This window comes from Lichtheimia ornata, assembly GCF_029851405.1.
Source record: "Lichtheimia ornata isolate CBS 291.66 chromosome Unknown scaffold00048, whole genome shotgun sequence".
Classification (NCBI taxonomy): domain Eukaryota; kingdom Fungi; phylum Mucoromycota; class Mucoromycetes; order Mucorales; family Lichtheimiaceae; genus Lichtheimia; species Lichtheimia ornata.
Window position 1 is genome coordinate 215,807 of NW_026695368.1, and position 18,587 is coordinate 234,393.

The 18,587-nt window shown below is 43.7% G+C and overlaps 5 protein-coding genes across 5 annotated transcripts; 2 read left to right on the top strand and 3 right to left on the bottom strand.

Annotated features, from left to right (window-relative positions):
- Positions 1-6,738: 6,738 nt before the first annotated feature.
- On the bottom strand, positions 6,739-7,254 carry O0I10_008837 (uncharacterized protein; the record flags this gene model as incomplete). Its single annotated transcript, XM_058488838.1, has 1 exon — positions 6,739-7,254. One exon carries the CDS (start codon positions 7,252-7,254, stop codon positions 6,739-6,741), a length of 516 nt encoding a protein of 171 aa, XP_058340464.1.
- A 2,065-nt stretch (positions 7,255-9,319) lies between these two features.
- Positions 9,320-9,643, top strand: O0I10_008838 (uncharacterized protein; the record flags this gene model as incomplete). The annotated part of the gene is made up of 1 exon (XM_058488839.1): positions 9,320-9,643. One exon carries the CDS (start codon positions 9,320-9,322, stop codon positions 9,641-9,643), a length of 324 nt encoding a protein of 107 aa, XP_058340465.1.
- A 437-nt stretch (positions 9,644-10,080) lies between these two features.
- On the top strand, positions 10,081-12,683 carry O0I10_008839 (uncharacterized protein; the record flags this gene model as incomplete). Its single annotated transcript, XM_058488840.1, has 8 exons — positions 10,081-11,011; positions 11,074-11,100; positions 11,161-11,260; positions 11,328-11,443; positions 11,497-11,585; positions 11,640-11,787; positions 11,846-12,370; positions 12,427-12,683. The coding sequence occupies 8 exons, from the start codon at positions 10,081-10,083 to the stop codon at positions 12,681-12,683; spliced, it is 2,193 nt and encodes a 730-aa protein (XP_058340466.1).
- A 48-nt stretch (positions 12,684-12,731) lies between these two features.
- Positions 12,732-14,270, bottom strand: O0I10_008840 (uncharacterized protein; the record flags this gene model as incomplete). Its single annotated transcript, XM_058488841.1, has 6 exons — positions 12,732-12,929; positions 12,995-13,213; positions 13,278-13,335; positions 13,400-13,632; positions 13,775-14,098; positions 14,166-14,270. 6 exons carry the CDS (start codon positions 14,268-14,270, stop codon positions 12,732-12,734), a joined length of 1,137 nt encoding a protein of 378 aa, XP_058340467.1.
- A 960-nt stretch (positions 14,271-15,230) lies between these two features.
- Positions 15,231-17,659, bottom strand: O0I10_008841 (uncharacterized protein; the record flags this gene model as incomplete). Its single annotated transcript, XM_058488842.1, has 3 exons — positions 15,231-15,309; positions 15,385-17,345; positions 17,504-17,659. 3 exons carry the CDS (start codon positions 17,657-17,659, stop codon positions 15,231-15,233), a joined length of 2,196 nt encoding a protein of 731 aa, XP_058340468.1.
- Positions 17,660-18,587: the final 928 nt, after the last annotated feature.

Here is an 18,587-nt window from a genome sequence, read left to right on the forward strand (position 1 = left end):
AGACATTCATTTCCATGATTAAAGTAGGTTGATCCGAGCTGATTTGGTTGAGTTACGCTCACACAAGATTACATCGGTTGAGCTACATCGAGCGTGCTTTATGTCCAGAGTGATGTAATCTCTCTTTGACCGCAGCTCAGTCAAATCAGCTCGGATCAACCTACTTTAATCATGGAAATGAATGTCTAGAGCAGGGGCATCGTTCCCATGCAGTGGATCTCGCAACAATGATGAATGGATAAAAGTGGCCGTTAGCTAGCAATACATGCATGTTCCTAGATGATCCATAAAGTAATTATACATTGACCCTTTCATTCATGCAAACGTAGCTGTGTTACACAACACGACCCTCTGCATCTTTTGCTCTGCCAGGGTCCAGCTACTTGACAATGAACAAAGACCACTTGTCATATAGCATCCCGCTTACAGCATATGCAAAACATAAAGTCACTTGTATCTCTAAACTTTACAATGAAGCGTGGGGTTTTTATTAGAGCAATGTGCTCGGTGTGGCCAACAGCACCTTGTGTGAAAGTTTCACGTTCAATGTCGCAACTAGCCCAAAAAATATTTTTTGGTCGTCGTCGTCGAAGAGGTCGACTCGTTTCACTTTGGCTGGTGGCGACATTGCGAAATCTGGGATTGGCAAGCTTGATCGTGAAACTGGCACCCAAGGTGCAGTTGGCCACACCGAGCACATTGCTCTAATAAAAATCCCACGCTTCATTGTAAAGTTTAGAGATACAAGTGACTTTATGTTTTGCATATGCTGTAAGCGGGATGCTATATGACAAGTGGTCTTCGCTCATTGCCAAGTACTCAACCGCAATAGACTCGGAGATGCGGATGGACTTCTTTGTGTAACATAGGCAAAAAGTCAGAAGCTATTCATCAATGGATGATACTTATGCGCTCATTAATAGTTCATGCTTCATGAATTGGCATCTAATCGCCCATTCCTCCCATTCACCTTTGTTGCCCAAAACAATGCATGTGAACGATTGTGATGCTCCAACCCATCATGCCCATCCTTCAACTTCCTTGATCCGAGCTGATTTGACTGAACAATGCTCAAACAAAGAAACATCATCCAACTTCAAAAAGAATCAGTTGATTAGTTATTCGTAAGCTGCCACTTGATATTCCATTCCTCCCAATCACCCTTTTTACCCAATCCAATGCATGTGAATGGTTGTCCTGTTCCAGTCCAACATTCCCATCATTCAACTTTCTTGATCCCAGAGGGGTTGACTGTGCAACGCTTTAACAAAGAAACGTCATCCAAGCATCAGAAAAATCTATTTAATTTCAAGGTCTTCCACTCCCTGTTTCTTGCCTCTTTCTCCCATTCTCACTGTTGGTGCATTCAAGCACAACTACCACCTGCGAACGATTGTCCTGCTTCAACCCATCACGTCTATCCTACGAACGTCTTTATCCGATTGTCTTGGACCGAGAGGCAAGTTGATGGCGTGTACACGTTCTTGTCACTCTTCTACAACACACGAGTTTCTCGACACCGCACACACTCTTGCGCGCTTCCCTGGCACAATCCAATGTAACAGTATTCAATGCAGCGGCTGCTATCAGCAAGCTCTTTACTCCATCGTACCCAACAGCGTTCTTTACTTGCAAGCGTGTCTTACACCTTCTTTACGTGAACAGCAGATAGCCATCATAGAGGAGCAGCAGCTTTATTGACATGTAGCAACTTGCTTCAATACATATGACTTCTTATGGATATGGATATGGATCTGAATACTGAATTAGTTTGATACCTTTGAGGAAGGAAGGTGTTTCACAGCTACGGATGATATTGGAATACTCGAGCCAAAGTATACAGCACCTATTTTGCAATCATGGATGAAGGATCATCATGGCGGCAGCAATCAAGAATAGAATGGCACAATTATCCCTGTTCCCTCTATGTAACCCACCCGCTTCTTATTCAATGCTGTTCTTTTTTGTCATATTTTTGCTCGTTAAACATTTGCACATGCTGGTATCATACGTGCTCTTCGACTTTTTATTGAATGAAAATTGGATTCAACATAATACTTTGGGGATCGTACTATCAGCTGCAGATGTGCAAGCGTGGATTACTTGGTTATTTCTGCATTGAAGGCAATGGATATCATATATTTGGTAGGAGGTTACACAATAGGTTACACAAGTTGGTTCAGGAGTGCAGTTGCATAACTAATCGACTGATGGAATGCGCACAGACCTAATAGCTTAATTACGAGGGCTGTTCTCAATTGAAGTCTTGAGGAGCGATCATTCTTATTGAGCCAAGAGAATAGGATATTGTTGAGGTACGTATAAACAGTAATAGCTGTAGCAAGCGGGGTGGCGTGGAGTGCACAAATTGGGAAGTGGTAGGAACGACAAAGAGCCCATTCTTGTTCACTCCCCATTCACAAAAAAAAGGTAAGCTGTCTCCATTTACAAACTACAACGTGTTAACTGCTGGCATTCCTTACAATGTACAGCGCGTTTGGGGTGAACATGTGGTTAATGGCGACACTGTCCAGTTGCAGGCATTCTACAACAAGTACGCGCGCGATCTGCCCATGACTCAAGCTTCCATTGCAATACAACATGTACGTTCAATCGCTGCATTACTTTATTATTCAAGTTGGACATTGAGATACTAAAGTTCACTTGTAGGTTGATGTTCTCACGTTATACAAGTTCCAAAGGGGGCGTCGTGTGTCGTGTGTGTTCTTTTCATGGTTGTCATCAAGGAGACATTGTTACTTTGGGTATGTCGACATGAAAAGCGAATGCTATCCTTGTTACCTTACATTGCATTTACTGTAGCTTGAATACGCTGGATGATGGTACCTGTGACAGCAACAACAAGACATTGATATCAAAGCAAGAACGCTGTACGTTGGCTCAATGGTATGCATGGTGTTTGATCTACAATGCAGGACCATTTAATTAACGTGCCTTACAATACAAATGCAGCAGCACATACTGGATCGGATGGATACAAGGTTATTTGCAAGCATCAATGGAATGGTATTGGGAATACCACAAGGTAAGAGGTTCATTGTGGGATTGGTTGGATTCAAGTGGACTTACCAAACACCATACAGTGGCAGGGCCTCTTTCGGCGATACTATTATTATCAAGGCTGCACGTCAAGGATGTCATTGTATAGTACTGTGCTCTCCTGGGGAATTTTGGCCCGGAAACAGTGTAACTCAAGATGCGATGGCAAGGCCAATTTGAAAAGGCATCCGCTGTGCACACGGCCTCCATCCAAGTACGGCCATTGATTTCCTTGCCTACAGAGAGAAGGTGGATATCTCTTATGATGCCAATTTCAGGATCCAATGAGAGTATGGTACATATGGTGGCATACCTTGGCGCTGCAGGTTGATTATTGTATTGCCTTCGGATGGTGTATTTGGTTGCAGTTCCTTGTGATCACCATGGTTCAGGGCGTCGTGTGTCTTCCTTACCGAGTTGTCCACAATGAGAGTTCTCAAGACGTCTTCACATTGCCTCTTTTGGGTATGCTGACAACAAAAGCGTGTGGGTTGGTTTTACTTGTTATCTCACATTGCGTTTATGGTAGGTTGAACATGTTGGATGATGGTACCTCTGGCAGCAACAGGATACGGATCTCAAAGCAAGAAGGCTGTATGGTTGGCTCAATGGTATGCATGGTATTGGATCTACAATGCAGGACACTTAATTAACGTGCCTTACAATGAAACAGCAACAAGACAATATGGATGACATGGAGATACGGTTTTATTTGAGGCAATGATGCTATTGAGAAATACCACAAGGTAAGAGTGTTCATTGTGGGATTGGTTGGATTCAAGTGAACTTACCAAACGCCATACAGCGGCAGGGCCTCTTTCGGCGATACTAGTATTATCAAGGCTGCACGTCAAGGATGTCATTGTACTACACTTTCCTGTGGAGCTCTACATGTTGTGCCCGGGGACAGTGCGACTCATGTTGCGGCCTCAGGGATTTAAAAATGCATCCTCTGTTCGCACGGCTCCATCGTTTTACGGCTATTGATCTCCTTGCCCTTAGAGAGAAGATGGGTATCTCTATTGATGCACTTCATCGCGTCGATCCACAGGAGAGTGCCGGTACTATGACGTTTCTTTGGCTGTGCGCTTTTATTATTACTATACATCCTGATGGCCTATTTGGTTCCCAAGTCTGCGGGTGATGATTGCGTGATTCAGGTATGTATGACTCTCATGCTTTTTGGCGACCTTTGCTGAAACGCCTACCATTATTATTTAGAGGGACCATTGCAGAGAGCTACTTGTCTTTTGGTGCTTTGGAGCTTACAAGATCACAGCTATGATTGCTAAGTATTTATTCGATGGGTTTGGAAAATCGTTTACATACCATGCATCTTTTATACGTAGGTGAATCATGTCAGCAATCGGGAAAAGTGCGTTTATCTCTGGTGTCATCAAATCTTTATTTCATTTCTGGTGGTTGGTTACCAAGCAACGGGCGATTTCTCTGAAGAGTGTCCGCCAATGCAAGTCTCTTGTGAGTGGATTGTATCAGCAACAAGTAACAGCATCCATATCGTTGGTTCCATATCAAGCTTTATCCCATCATCTGGTTTTCTCGTTATCGGCAATTCGGTGGGCATCCTGAAATGAAGGTCTCTTATCGATTGGTCACATCAGCAACAAGGAACAACTTGTATATCTTTGATATCAGCAAGCTTTCTATCTCTTGGTGGTTCTGGTTATTGGCAATTCCTTTGATGGATCTCTACAACTATACGTGTCTTATGGATGGATCATGTCATCAACAAGAAGTGAAGGCCCGCGTTCAAATCTTTTGTGTTACCAAGGTCATTCATGCATCTCGTCAAGGACTCCATCGTCAAGCTGCATTCCATACCCAATGAAAAAGATTGGCGTCTCATTCCTATCGGCTATATCACTGAGTGTACTCCCTTCCGCAGCTAGGATGCTGGTTTGGGCTTTTCGATTGATGATTTTTCGATTTGCATGTGGTCTTGGGCAGCACATTGGTTCGTTCTCGCTCCTTGCAAGGACTCTTCGGCATCATGTAAGTATGCTATCGTTGGTGGCACAAGTATTACTCAACCTTCTCACTGTATATTCCTATCAAGTATCGTTCCATCGCTTACAACCCGAGTACCAACATAGCGGTCTTATCAACAAGAGAATGATTGCAAGGATCGGCTTGATATGGATATCAGCAGGATTTCGTGCATACATGTGTATCATTGGGTAAATAGTGATCCATTCGTTTCTACAACACCTGCCAACCTCTTCGTTTATTATAGTATGTGGTCTTTTCAGCAAGCTACTTGTCTTCTGTTGCATTGGGATTTCTATGGATGCAGCTGTCATTGGATGCAACATGTTTTCGTGCGTATGGCTATCATTGGTAAATGATGATCCGTTCTCTTCTTCAACCCCAACCAACCTCCCCTTTTATTATAGTATGCGGGCTATTCAGCAAGCTACTTATCTTCTGGAGCATTGGGGTTTCTATGGGTGCAGCTGTCATTGGATGTTAACGTGTTTTCGTGCATATGGATATCATTGGTAAATGGTGATCCGTTCACTTCTTCAACGCCTGCCAACCTTCTCCTTTATTATAGTATGTGGTCTATTCGGCAAGCCACTTGTTTTCTGGTCCTTTGGAATTTTCATGCATGAAGCTGTGTTGGTAAATAATGATCCATTCTTTCTTTCAACGCCTACTAACTCCCTCTTTCATGTGGGTTATTCAGCGAGCTACTTGTCTTGTGTCCTTTGGATTCTTGATGGATACAGCTATCATTGGATGTCGACAAGGTTTTATTCATATGGCTACCATTGGTACTTGATGATCGATTCGTTCCTCTGATATCGTACACATCCTTTTGACACAGCGTTTTCAATTTCAAGCGTGAGATCCCACATTCTCGTACGTATATCAAGGACGGCGTCAGGACCACTAGGATGAAGATACTTATATCGATGGTGGATCTTTAGCGTAGTTATCATTTTTACTATTCTTGTACCGCGCGCGTATACACACTTTTATCCCCCACACACTATCTTTGTCTTTGGTATGTCATCTTTTATTGCAAACCGCGTATTTGTGCCAGCTTCCATTGTATACTTATCCCCTTTTGTTTTGTACTTGTGTGTATAGACACGCAACAGTTCACGACCCTATAACAATAATGGATGCTTTCCCTTGTTGTGAGCGTACAGTAGAGGTCCCCCTATGATAGCTTGTATTCACCCACATCTTGCACATACAAGCGGCTAGTAGGATCCTCTTCTAGATTATATCTTAAATCCCGATCTCATTCAATAAAAGTCGAAGAATGGCACATGGTATGTATTGTGGATGTTTATGAGAAAATATGATCGCAAATTGCTACTTTATTGTGGTAGGATTCATTTCGCTGATGTGCTCTTTTCTCTTTAAGATCCTCCTTTGCTGGCTAGGCATGTTGGTGTCAATGAACACCACGTCGTCCGAGGGCTGCTGCTTGTGCCATGACATGATGTCGTATACAGCTTCTACGACTCCCATCTTGCGCCCTCTGAAATGGACCTTCACCTGATCTACATTGCATCGTTGTCCAAGATCTCGTGATCTCTGCCAGTATCGGACTTGGTCAAGTACTTGTAAAGGTAGGAGAGAGTATGGTACTCCCTGTTGAGTTGAATATCCATGTTGCACCTGGTGAGCGCGAGCAAGTAGGGATTAGAGGGATTCACAAGAGATTGAGTGCATCCCTAGGATACTGCCAATTCTTGCCATCGAATGTAGCCTCACTCGTAATGGTCTGCTGAGGATAGCCAAACCTGCACCGACACCAGGGGCAGAACAGTAACTTGAGCACCTGTGGACCTGATGCTGGTTGACTAGACTTCGCATAGGGTCACCTTGTTCAGGCAACTTTGCTGTGATGAGGTTGGCCCTGGCTAGTTGCTCATCCGCCTTTCCAGTCCAAAGGTTCATACGTATATGTGGCGAACATCTAGCTTGTAATTCCATCACCCAGAAGTAATGATTGATGCCACCAACTCGTCCTGTCCAAGCTTTGCGAAGGGCTTGCTCCATCACCAAAAAGCAGTGCTTGATACCGCCAACTCGTTTTGCCCAAGCTTTGCGAAGGACTTGCTCCCTCACCTGAAGCCACTTGTGCTGAAAATGAAGGCTGAAGAGGACTGGATCATCCCAAGGTTCCAATGAATGGCTGCGTTCGGTGAACCCCATACGTTAATGAGATACGGCTGGTGAATCACATGACGCCAATAGGGAAAACATGTCTTTGTGTTCTTGTTGCCGCCATAATCATGCTTCATCCATGATTGCAAAATAGCTGCTGTGTGCATAACTCGATTGTTCCAATATCATCCATGGCTGTAAACACCCTTCGTCAATGCCATCCCATCCATCGACATCCTCAGCCGTATCCACGTGATATGATTAGTCGTACCTGCTGCCAACGCGACAAGTAACCACCATGATCCACATCACTGCATTGATTGATTCCATCCACCATAACCATTCCAAATCCGATACGCTGATAGAAAAACGCCCCCGAGAAGATTACTTGTGTTGGAACGTTGTTGATTGCTGTACGGTGTCATCCAAACTAGACATCACGTTCTACATGGACCAAGAAAACCAATTCGGTCAATGCATCCATTCCTTCCATCCCATGTATCAGAGCAATGCAGTATTCAGATACATACCCATATACATAGGAATTCATATATATTGAAGCACGTTGCTACACGTCAATAAAGCTGCTTGTATACAATGGCTATCTGCTGCCCACGAAACAAAGGCTGTAAAGGCAAGTTGCTGCAAGTATCGGGCGCTGTTGGAGATGACGCAGTAAAGAGCTTGCTAATGGCAGCTGCTGGAATGAGCATTGTACATTTGATTGTGGCGGAGGAATGTGCAAGAGCATGTGAAGTATCAAGGAAGGGAGGTGTTGTAGTCGAGTGATAAGAAGGATGTGTATACGCCATACACTTGCCATTCAGTCAAAGGCAATCGGATCAAGGCAATCGTAGGATCGACATGATGGGTTAAAACAGGACAATCGTTCGCAGGTGGTAGTTGTATACTTGAATGAGGCAACAGTTGAGAATGGGTGGAAGAGGGAAGAAGTTGAGAGTGGGATGAAGTGGAAATTAAATTGGTGGTCAGGCACTACCCTACAAATCCATGGACACTGGAAGTTAAATCTTGATTATGAGATTGCTCTTGGACATGCTGATCAATTCGTTCTCCAAAAGACCCCATGCTTTCATTATAAGATATTGAATGGGAAGGTGCAATGTGGGATTTACTACGTAAGTCGGAAATGCAGGTCCCTTTTTCGAACTTGAAAATTGGTTAGATGGTGCTCTTAGACATGCTGATCAAGTCTATTCAAATAAAAACCACAAACTTCAGTATGAGATTTTTCCATGCGGGTGGTGCAAATGTAGGAGAGACGATGTCCCGCACGGAAATTTAAGTATGGCGGACGGCCCATGATCTTGAGATTGCCCACCTCCATCCCGAAACTTACATACAAGGTACTATCAGCCACACTGAGTAGTTTCGTTCTCATAAAGGCATCACGCTTGATTGCAAACTTTTGATATATGGGCCTCTTTATGTGTATAAGCGTGATGGAGCTGCTTCCTGTAATGGATGGTGTCGAGAGCACTATAAGCATCAAGCCACGAGATGGTTACACATTCATCGTTGACAGGTTGCTGTATGAAAATGGGATGATGATTACCTTTAGGAAGGTAAGTAAACAGCATGCAATAAAGAAGGTGCATCAAAGTATCATGCGTATGACAACTATTGGTCCCATATGCCATATCACATTGGGATGTAGATGGCAAGCTGCATACGTAAACCAATTTTCATAAACCCCATCAATTCAATGCACGCCAAAATGACAGGAGGAGCTATTGATTGATCACTCGCGTTCCCGGTTGAGGTCAACCGGCTTTTTATTGTATCAGAAAGACGTCTATATCTTACGAGACCGATAACGAGACCGTTAGTATTGTATCATCTAAGCTCTAATCCACCAGTGATATGATTGTAAACGATGCTTTACTCTAGCTACTAATTGGCAGCGTGCTCGTCTTTCATCCATCGCAGTTGTCGTGTTCATGAGAACTTTATCATCCAAGGCATTTGTCACATGACGTGATTGACTCCGTCAACCTGCACGAGAGACCATTTTAATCCACCTCTTTCCTTCTTCCCTCCTCTCTTTCTCTCCCTCTCTCTCTCCCTCCCTCACACAGACTGCTCTATCGGCATGGAAAGCATGGATGATGTCTTAAAGCAAATACGCTCAGGTCTCACTGATACAAGTTCTGCACTCCTTAATTGGAAAGCAAGTTACCTCGCGCTATCCTCCATTGTCAAAGGAGTAGAGTCTCAAGCAAGGGCACAAAACAAACCGGTCATCACCAGTCTGATCAACAAGTATAAGGACCATATCGACACCTATCTTCAAAAGGCAAAGGATGACATTGAACAAGCTGAGAAAATCATGGAAGAAGAATGGAAAATACTTGAAAGCGCAGAGCATGATTCTACTACAATGATGGATTGTTTATGTGAACCGAAGACAACGTAAGGGTATGGGATAATGTGTATGTGACACAAATGGAAACAAGGATTAAGATGTCAAAAGGCTGATGTGTGATGACATGGCCGAGGATCTGAAGAAAATCATCCAAGGGCTACAGGAATGTTTTCTCGAGGATCATCATCATCAAGGCAAGTATCCAATGAGTGAGTGATCACATGACATCATTCTTTGGCACTTACAAGCCACGTATACAATAGCAGATGATAAGAAAGAAGCAAATCACAAAGAGGACAAGTGATGGATATAGCTAGTTATGCGTGTATTGATAAAAGGGGGAAGAGGATTGATCATGGGCGGGGATCTTGATAAAGAATGAAAATACGCGTGAAGATGTGTGGAGTCTAAAACAAACGCGAAGGACGCGACCTGAGCTACACATTTTTGACAGTGTTCCTTTTCTTTACATATCACACACTCTCTTTATGAACCACAATTACACCAAGCCCAGCACACCCAACAAGTCAAGTGGAAGCAAACAAAGTCTATTCAACTACTTTCGAAAGGTCAGCCATGACAATGACAAGCAACCATCACCGAGCACACCAAAGCCAACAGCCAATGCCAAAGCCTTTATCGAATTGACTGAGGATGACGATCTCATTATGCTTGACGACAAGCCAAAGGCATCAACAATAACGCTTGGTCGTAGCAACAGCAGTATCAAGAAGCAACAAAACAACAACGCTGGCCATGATAAACAAGGCTTTATCAGCAGTGGGATGTTGAAGAGTATCTCGACCACACCATCATCAACAGTGAATACCAGCTACAAGGGAAGGCCCAACTTTTCTAGTCTTACAGCTCACAACGACCCTTTGTCATCATCGGCAATCACTAGCAACAACCGAGTGACGCCTATCAAACGCACTGCACCGATATCACGTGCTTCAGGTCTTGATTTGACACAGCACAATTCACAATCACAAAAGAGTTGGTCGGTGGGTGCATGGAAAGCGACAGCTACCAACAATGCCACGCCATTCAAATCAGCATATGACAATCCAAAACGCCCTCGTTATACCTTGGATCAACCGGATTATTCGAAGCAACAACGTCGTGTATTACCAACATCCTTTGATCAGCTACGTTCTAAGCACTTGTATAATGGCAAAGACAATGCACGCATGGGTGATCTTGCCTCCACTTCGTATCAATCACGTTCAACGACATCCTCCTCCTCCTCTTCCTCCGCTTCCTCCTACAATAAGAATTATTCCTCGTCACGATCATCATCATCGCCAAAACCACCCAGCGCCAGCAATCAATCAGCACCCAAATTGTCACCGGAGCAACAGCACGTATTCGACATTGTTGTGAATGCCAGGCAAAGCGTCTTTTTTACAGGCTCGGCTGGTAAGGATATACAATCTGGATGGGATTGACACGGCCTTCTTTGTTAACTTGTTACAAACCAGGTACGGGCAAATCGGTTTTGTTACGAGGTAAATCAAGAAGAATTCAAGTTGTCAAAGGGGAATCATGCAACTCATCATGTTTATTAGCCATCATTGAAAAGCTTCGATCCATTCATGGTACGGGTGTGGCGGTCACAGCATCAACAGGCATTGCTGCTTGTAACATTTCTGGATGCACTCTACACAGGTAGGTTGGGGGGAAATTAATGCATCATGAGTAAGCATGATCACTCATCACCGTCGTCATGTTGTAGTTTTTCAGGCATTGGATTAGGAAAAGAGAGTGCCTCGGTTTTGGCTGAAAAGGTGATGTCCATCAAGAAGAAAAAGGAAAACTGGATCAATACAAGAGTGTTAATCATTGATGAGAGTAAGTTTTTGTTTTCATTATTCAATGTATCCATATATCTCACTGCTCTCTAGTTTCTATGGTGGATGGACAACTCTTTGACAAGATTGAATATGTTGCTCGGGCAGTGCGTCAAAATAGTGCTCCTTTTGGTGGTCTTCAGGTAATAACAGGACCCTTTCATGCCAATGCGTATATATATTCATGATTTCCTTAGGTGGTGATCACAGGTGATTTCTTCCAATTACCACCGGTGAGCGGCAAAGGTGGTCCACCAGCTCGTTTTGCATTTGAAGCCGAGACATGGAATTCCGTTGTCAAGCGAACCATCATGCTGAAGCAAGTCTTTCGTCAAAAGGATGAGAGTAAGTAGGACTTTTATTTTTTTCTTCTCCTATGTATACTAACTCGATACTATTGTAGCCTTTGTCAAGATCCTTAATGAAATGCGTGTTGGCAAGCTATCACCCGAAGCACTTTCTACCTTCCAATCTCTTGCACGTTTACCGGATTCGCATTCCAAGCTTAAGCCTACTGAACTTTATCCATTGAGGGACAGCGTAAATTCAGCCAATCGAACGCGTCTTGAAAGCTTGCCAGGTGAACCCATTGTCTTTACAGCACGTGATTATGGCAGGGTGAATGCGGATCATTTCATGGCTCCCGATGTGCTTCATCTCAAAGTCAACGCCCAAGTCATGCTTTTGAAGAATATGGATCAAACTTTGGTAAATGGGTCTATGGGTATCGTCAAAGGATTTGCTGGTGAAGGCATCTATGCGGATCCCAAAAAGGTGAAGCGTTACTTGCTACCCAACAAGTACCAAGGTCAACAAGAAGAAGAGCCTGATGTGGATGGCATGATGCGTCGAAAGCTTCCTATTGTGGAATTCATGAATGGGCGTACGATCGTGATCGACAATGAATCATGGTCCATTGAAATGCCAAGTAAGGAACAAGCCAAATAGAGGTTCATTGTGGTTACTCATTGTTGCAAAAAATAGATGGTGAAATTGTAGCTTCAAGAACTCAACTTCCATTGATGCTTGCATGGGCCATGTCTATACACAAGAGTCAAGGACAAACATTGGATAGTGTCAGGGTTGATTTGGGCAAGGCATTTGAAAAGGGACAGGCCTATGTGGCTCTTTCTCGTGCGACATCACTTGAATCATTGCAAATTGTCAATTTCAATCCATCCGTGGTCATGTGTCATCCAAAGGTCACTCAATTTTACAAGCTCATTGAAGGCATGACATGATGTATTCTTTCTCCTACACACACACGCACACACACATGCTCTCTCCATTTATTTCATACAAGAGTACACATTTTCCCATGTAGCTAGTTTCTGCTTTTCTAGTACTAGTTGACTTTTGGCATATTCCCTAATTGCATTGATCATATCTGAAGCAAGCTGGGGCTTGTACCGATACTCCAAATCTCGATCATAATTGCCATCAATTCGTTCATACTTTTGCAGTGCATTTTGCTCTATTCGTCGTGCCTAGTAGGATATTGAAATCAGCATTGCGTCTGTGGGGTGGCCCTCTGCGTTCATGTACAACATACCTCTTCCAGCTCTGCAATAGCATCACTTGCTCTTTCTCTATCAATGCTTGAGGAGGATTTGAGTCGTTCCACGTTGCGTAAACTTGACTCTGTACGCTTTCGACTGATGAAGTAATCCGAGAGTACAGCAAGACGCCGTTCCATGATGTTTTGTGCATTTTCAGCATTGCTGATTTGATAAGTAATCTCATCCCGCAGGGTATCCGTTGCAGCCATATCCTAAATAAACACATGTTATCCACACATGGATTCCTATGGCAACAACACTACTACTACTACTTGCCTGCAACAATTCAAGATGATGTACTTGCTGACAGCCTTTTGCAATGTTCTTGTATAATCTAAATGTATCAAAAAAAAGGCGAGTGAGTGAGTGAAGGAAAAAAGGCAAAAGGATCACCTTACATGAATAATTCAGGATCCCGTTCTATTCCACCATAGGCTACCCATGCAGATGCCAAGTCGCTCCATACGCTCGTGTTGCCTCGGGATGGCCATGCCGTTTCAAGTTGCACCAAACACGTCCGAAATGTGTTGATGTGGTCGTTCAAGTGCCAAAACTCTGGTTCAAGATCATCGTGATTGATGGATGTTCTTCTTTTATGTCGTTTCACCTTTTTCCTTCGTTGAGGTCGAAACTATACATGTGTCATAGAGAATCAGTGTTTAGGATCATTTCTACTCTCTCTCTCTCCCTGCCTCCTCATGTCCAAATACACTTGCATTGAAAAAGCCGAGAAAGGAAAATAAAAGAGGAGAATGACCTAGTAGCTTACCTACCCCAACTTCACTCTCTACAAATTCACGTAGCCCTTCACTTTGTTGGACTCGTTCATGATCAGCTATGCGGTCGAGCCAATGTTGTATCTTGATATCGGGTGTCGGCAACTCGTCGCCATGGTGTTGCTGCTGCTGCTGCTGTTGGTACCACCAGTAACGACTCAGCAACCGACCCTGGCGATCGTACCTCGGCTGAGGGCACGGAGGCAAGACTGGTATATAAGCATCATCCAACGTTGCCAATAAATGGTCATGCAGACGTTCCAATTCACTGTAATATCGAGGAATGCGTCGTGTCTTGTGCTTGTACTTGATTAAGGTGGTCTATACTCTCCGGGTCAACTATGCGATCCGACAACTTGCCATTCAATAAAAAGAAACAACGACTCACAATGGCCTCAATCCAAAAGACGGGATCTTTACGATTGTAGTCGACCGTGGTAATATTGAATATCAAGGGCGTATCATGTTGCTGTTCATGGTTGTGATAGTCCATATTGCTTAGAGTGTAAAACAAAGAAAGAGTGTAGCGAGTGTCTTTGTTGGAAAAAACAGGTTGCTTGCTGCTGCATCCAAACAGCCAAGCGATACGAGAGAAAAGAAAAGGATAATGCAGATGTGTAGGAAAAAGAAGCGGTGTTTTCCCGCACACGTTCGTGTCCACATGTTTAATCTTTCTCATCTCCCTTCTCATGGATTATTCCCTCCGGTGTCACGAGATAGCAACTACTATTCCTCATCTTGCTAATAAAGAGCAACATAGCAACCCAATTCATATGGGATAGGATTTGACAATGAAAATGGTAAAAGGAATTTGAGAGCGATAAAGAAAAACCTGCATGATGCAATCGACCCACCAGGGACATCTAGTGAAAAGTACTCCAATGAATCATCGATACTCAATTTCATTATAGCATCAATGCATGCATGAAAGCTCAACTGAGTTTATTGACAGTGACAACTTGCTTGCATCCAATTGGGTGTCATCAACAAAAGAACACTCAAGGCATCTTAAGATCCTTAGTCAAAGTGGGCTACAACGTACAAAGATTAACCGGTTACATCATCTTTTTTCATTGCTATGACGCTGACAACAACAATTGTTACATGAAGCCAGCCGAAATTCAGTGCTAGCCTTCACTTTATTGTAGTTGTTCAACCAAGGTAAATGCTACCACGTATCAACAGGGCCACCACATTATGCATTGTATAAGAACCTATCCGATGATGACTCCTGCCCACCATGGCTAATCTACACTCACAACATGTTGTTATCGATCGACAAATATAAAATGCAAGCAAAACATTGTTACAAATTTGTTGAGCGTGTGGATGCGATATCAAACTTAAATATCAAATATGGGGTGAGAAAATAAAGAAGGGAATGAACACAATGAGAAGGTGGGGGGAATATGAGAATTGAACATGGTGAGAGATTGGGGGGAATGAAACACCTTTAACCAAACATATCTTGTCCTTGATCCTCTAATCCATGCACACCAAAGTCGATAATCTCAAAGGACGTAACATTGTCTCTGTGATCATCCAAGTATCAGCAAAATCCCATCCCAGCACAACACGCCAATCCATCCATCCATCCATCATCCTACCTGTGTACAGCAGCCACGCATCGACGTTTGTCAAATGCCACACGCCATACGCCATCAACGCCAGTAATAAGATCACGAATCAAGTGACCTGTTTTGATATCCCACATCTTGATCCCACCTTCTGAACCAGAAATGACGGCGTTTTCATTATGCTGGAAGCAAGTAATGGCACCTCGATGACCCCAGAGGACTTGACGACATGTACCTGTTTCAGGGCACCATATACGTAATGTGGAATCGGCCGCTGCAGAGACAAGATAGTTGGGAGTGATCCCTAGTAAGCCCACTAGGATCGAATGGCCTTCCAAGACACGTAAGCAATGACCATGTTCCATATCCCAAATGCGTACAGTGCTATCCATGCTACCACTCATGCATCGTTGACGTTCAGGATCGATGACCACGGAATAGACTTTTTGCACGTGACCTCCCATGCGATGGATCAAGCGACCTTGTTGGATATCCCAAATGCAAACGGTACAATCATAGCTGCCACTCACGAGCTTATTGCCATGTGCTGCTAAGGCCCTTACTGATTGTTCATGGCCTGTCAAGGTGTGGATGAACCAACGATTGACACCTGAGCCATAGAATGTTTCATTGCTGCGTTCCACATCCGGTAATCGCCACACACGTAAGGTTGAATCGCGTGATCCTGTCACGATCAGGGGTACACTAGGCTCCATGCGACCATTCACAAGCGTGGGTTGAACAATTTGCAAGCATCGTACGGTGGATGAATGACCTTGGAATACATGGGTGCATAGCCCTTTGCGAATATCCCATACACGCACGGTGCGATCGGTGGATCCACTCACCAAGGTATTGTTGTAGTATTGCAATGCCCATACACCACCATCATGCCCCGATAATGTATGCATGCGACGCCCTGTGCGTGTGTCATAAATGTTGATGCTGTGATCGTCGGCGCCTGTAATGATCTTGTCGTCGTCAAATTGTAAACATGTCACCACTGTATCGGGAGGGGGGCCTTCGAACCTTGTACGCTTGAATCTTCCTTTGCGCCAGTTTTGTTGTAGGGTATATTGGTGTCGATACAATTCCTTGTATGGATTAGGATGTCGTCGTGGTTGTTGTTGTTGTTGTTGTGATTTGTTACTGCCAAAGTCGAGATCAATCTCCATCCTTGATGTGGTGGTGCTGCTATTACTGCCATGAAGTGGATAACAATCAGCTCCGTACCATGCTTGACGCCATTGAATATGTGCATTCGCATGTTGTTCATCATCATCATGATGCTGATCCTCCTCCTCCTCTTGTTGCTGTTGCTGTTCTTCTTCTTCTCCAGTATCCATCGAATGATCATTGTAACCAAGCTCGCTATCAAGCACGGATCCAAACGAGTAGGTATCATCGTCATCTTCCTCATCTTCATCCACTGGATCATATTCGAAACCATCCTTGTCCAATAATCGTCTCCATGTGTTGGCATCCGAATCAATCACTGAACGCCATTTACGACTCACGCAAGCTGCTCTGCATAGTGACAAGGCATCCAGATGGCTAATGACATTCAAGGCAAGTTCCAAAGGTAATGAAGCCAAAAAGTCGCGTTTCAATGCTGGGACAATCATGGAATTGACGAATTGAAGAGTGCTGGTGGATGATCGTTTTAAGAGCTGGAACATGATATAACTTTTCATCTCCAATGATAAAGAATCGTATGCATGAATCATGTCTGGTAATTGTCGTAGTATATCAGTTGTGTTATCGTATTCGTCATCTTCATGATGAGAGGGCGAAGGCATTGCGTATTGATCGATATGATAGAATACGTTGTTGCTGTTGTTGTTGTCATGTAATAACAAGTCCAATTTTGCACGTTTATGGTTGTATCCATCTTCGGTCGATGATGCTGATGCTGTTGATGACGCGGTATCAATGTTGGGAACTGTGTGCAACATGGAGGAGGATGAATTTCGCCGCTTTGTGGTATAACCCTATCATTCCCAATTTCCAGTCTTAGACACATACATATACAGCTGACCTTTGGACATGCGCACGCATAAAAAATCCTAAACCAGGCACTCCCCACCCCCACCCCCATCCCATCCCATCCCATCCATCACTAGGGCTATTGTTACTATCTCTCACTCACCTTTGTAGTGGTATTGCGTAGAGTGTGTGGTTTAAGACTAGGTGGTGTCATTGCTGATGATAATGGATAGCGATTATGTGCTCGAGTGACCAAAGCAGTTGTGTTGTTGGTGGTGGAAGTGGTGGTGGAATCGGTCACGGGAGGAGTGAGCGACATTAAGGATGTGGCTGCAAAGGGGTTGGAATTGGATGGCAGTGGTGAATGCTGGGAAGTGGATGAGTTCGATTGCATGGTAAAGTCCAAAGTGATATATACAGAATAAATGACTCAAAGATGCTGAAGGACAATAGAGAGAGAGAGAGCAAAAAAACGAAAACAGGGCAAAGTATGAGAGAGCGAGAGAGAGATCGGTATACAGCGTGCAAGCAAATGATAAAACAAGAGTGGAATAAACGATTCCCACTGCATCCACAGTCAGCGGGCAATGACAAGAACCGAGCAAGAAAAAAGGCTTTTCAAGCTTGAAAAGAGTAGAGGGGAAATGGGGAATGCGAGAGAGGAACAAGATACGAAAAGAAACAGGGTAAAGCACACACACAAAAGGAAGGGGCTTGGAACGCGGGTACTTGAAGCCGATCTTACCTATCAGCGCCTGTAGGTGGTACACTGCCCTCCATGACATCTCAGCAACTACTACTACTACTGCCTACATCTGTCAAACATCTTTCTCCATAGCAGCGTATCATCCATTACCTTACACGTGATCTCCCATCCTATGATCTCGCCTATCTTAGCTTTCGTTTCATGATTTGATCCTACATTTTTATTCGATGTTTCATTCGAGATACACCCTCGAGGGATGCATACCGTACATTATCATTCAGCTATGGCCATTACAATCCTCATCATCGTTCATTTTATTCATGTATCAATTGTTGCCACGGCATCATGTTGTCTATGTTGGGATGACTCTACTCTTGTACAACATCCTTGAGCTCATGTCGTTGGATCTATTAAGTATGCTGAACTCCATTACAATGATATACAGAAGGGATGTAGAGAGAGGGGAGCTATAGACATTCTTCTAATACACGCTGGCGATCAATAATATCATGTCATTGAACTTGTTTGGGGTTACTGCTTG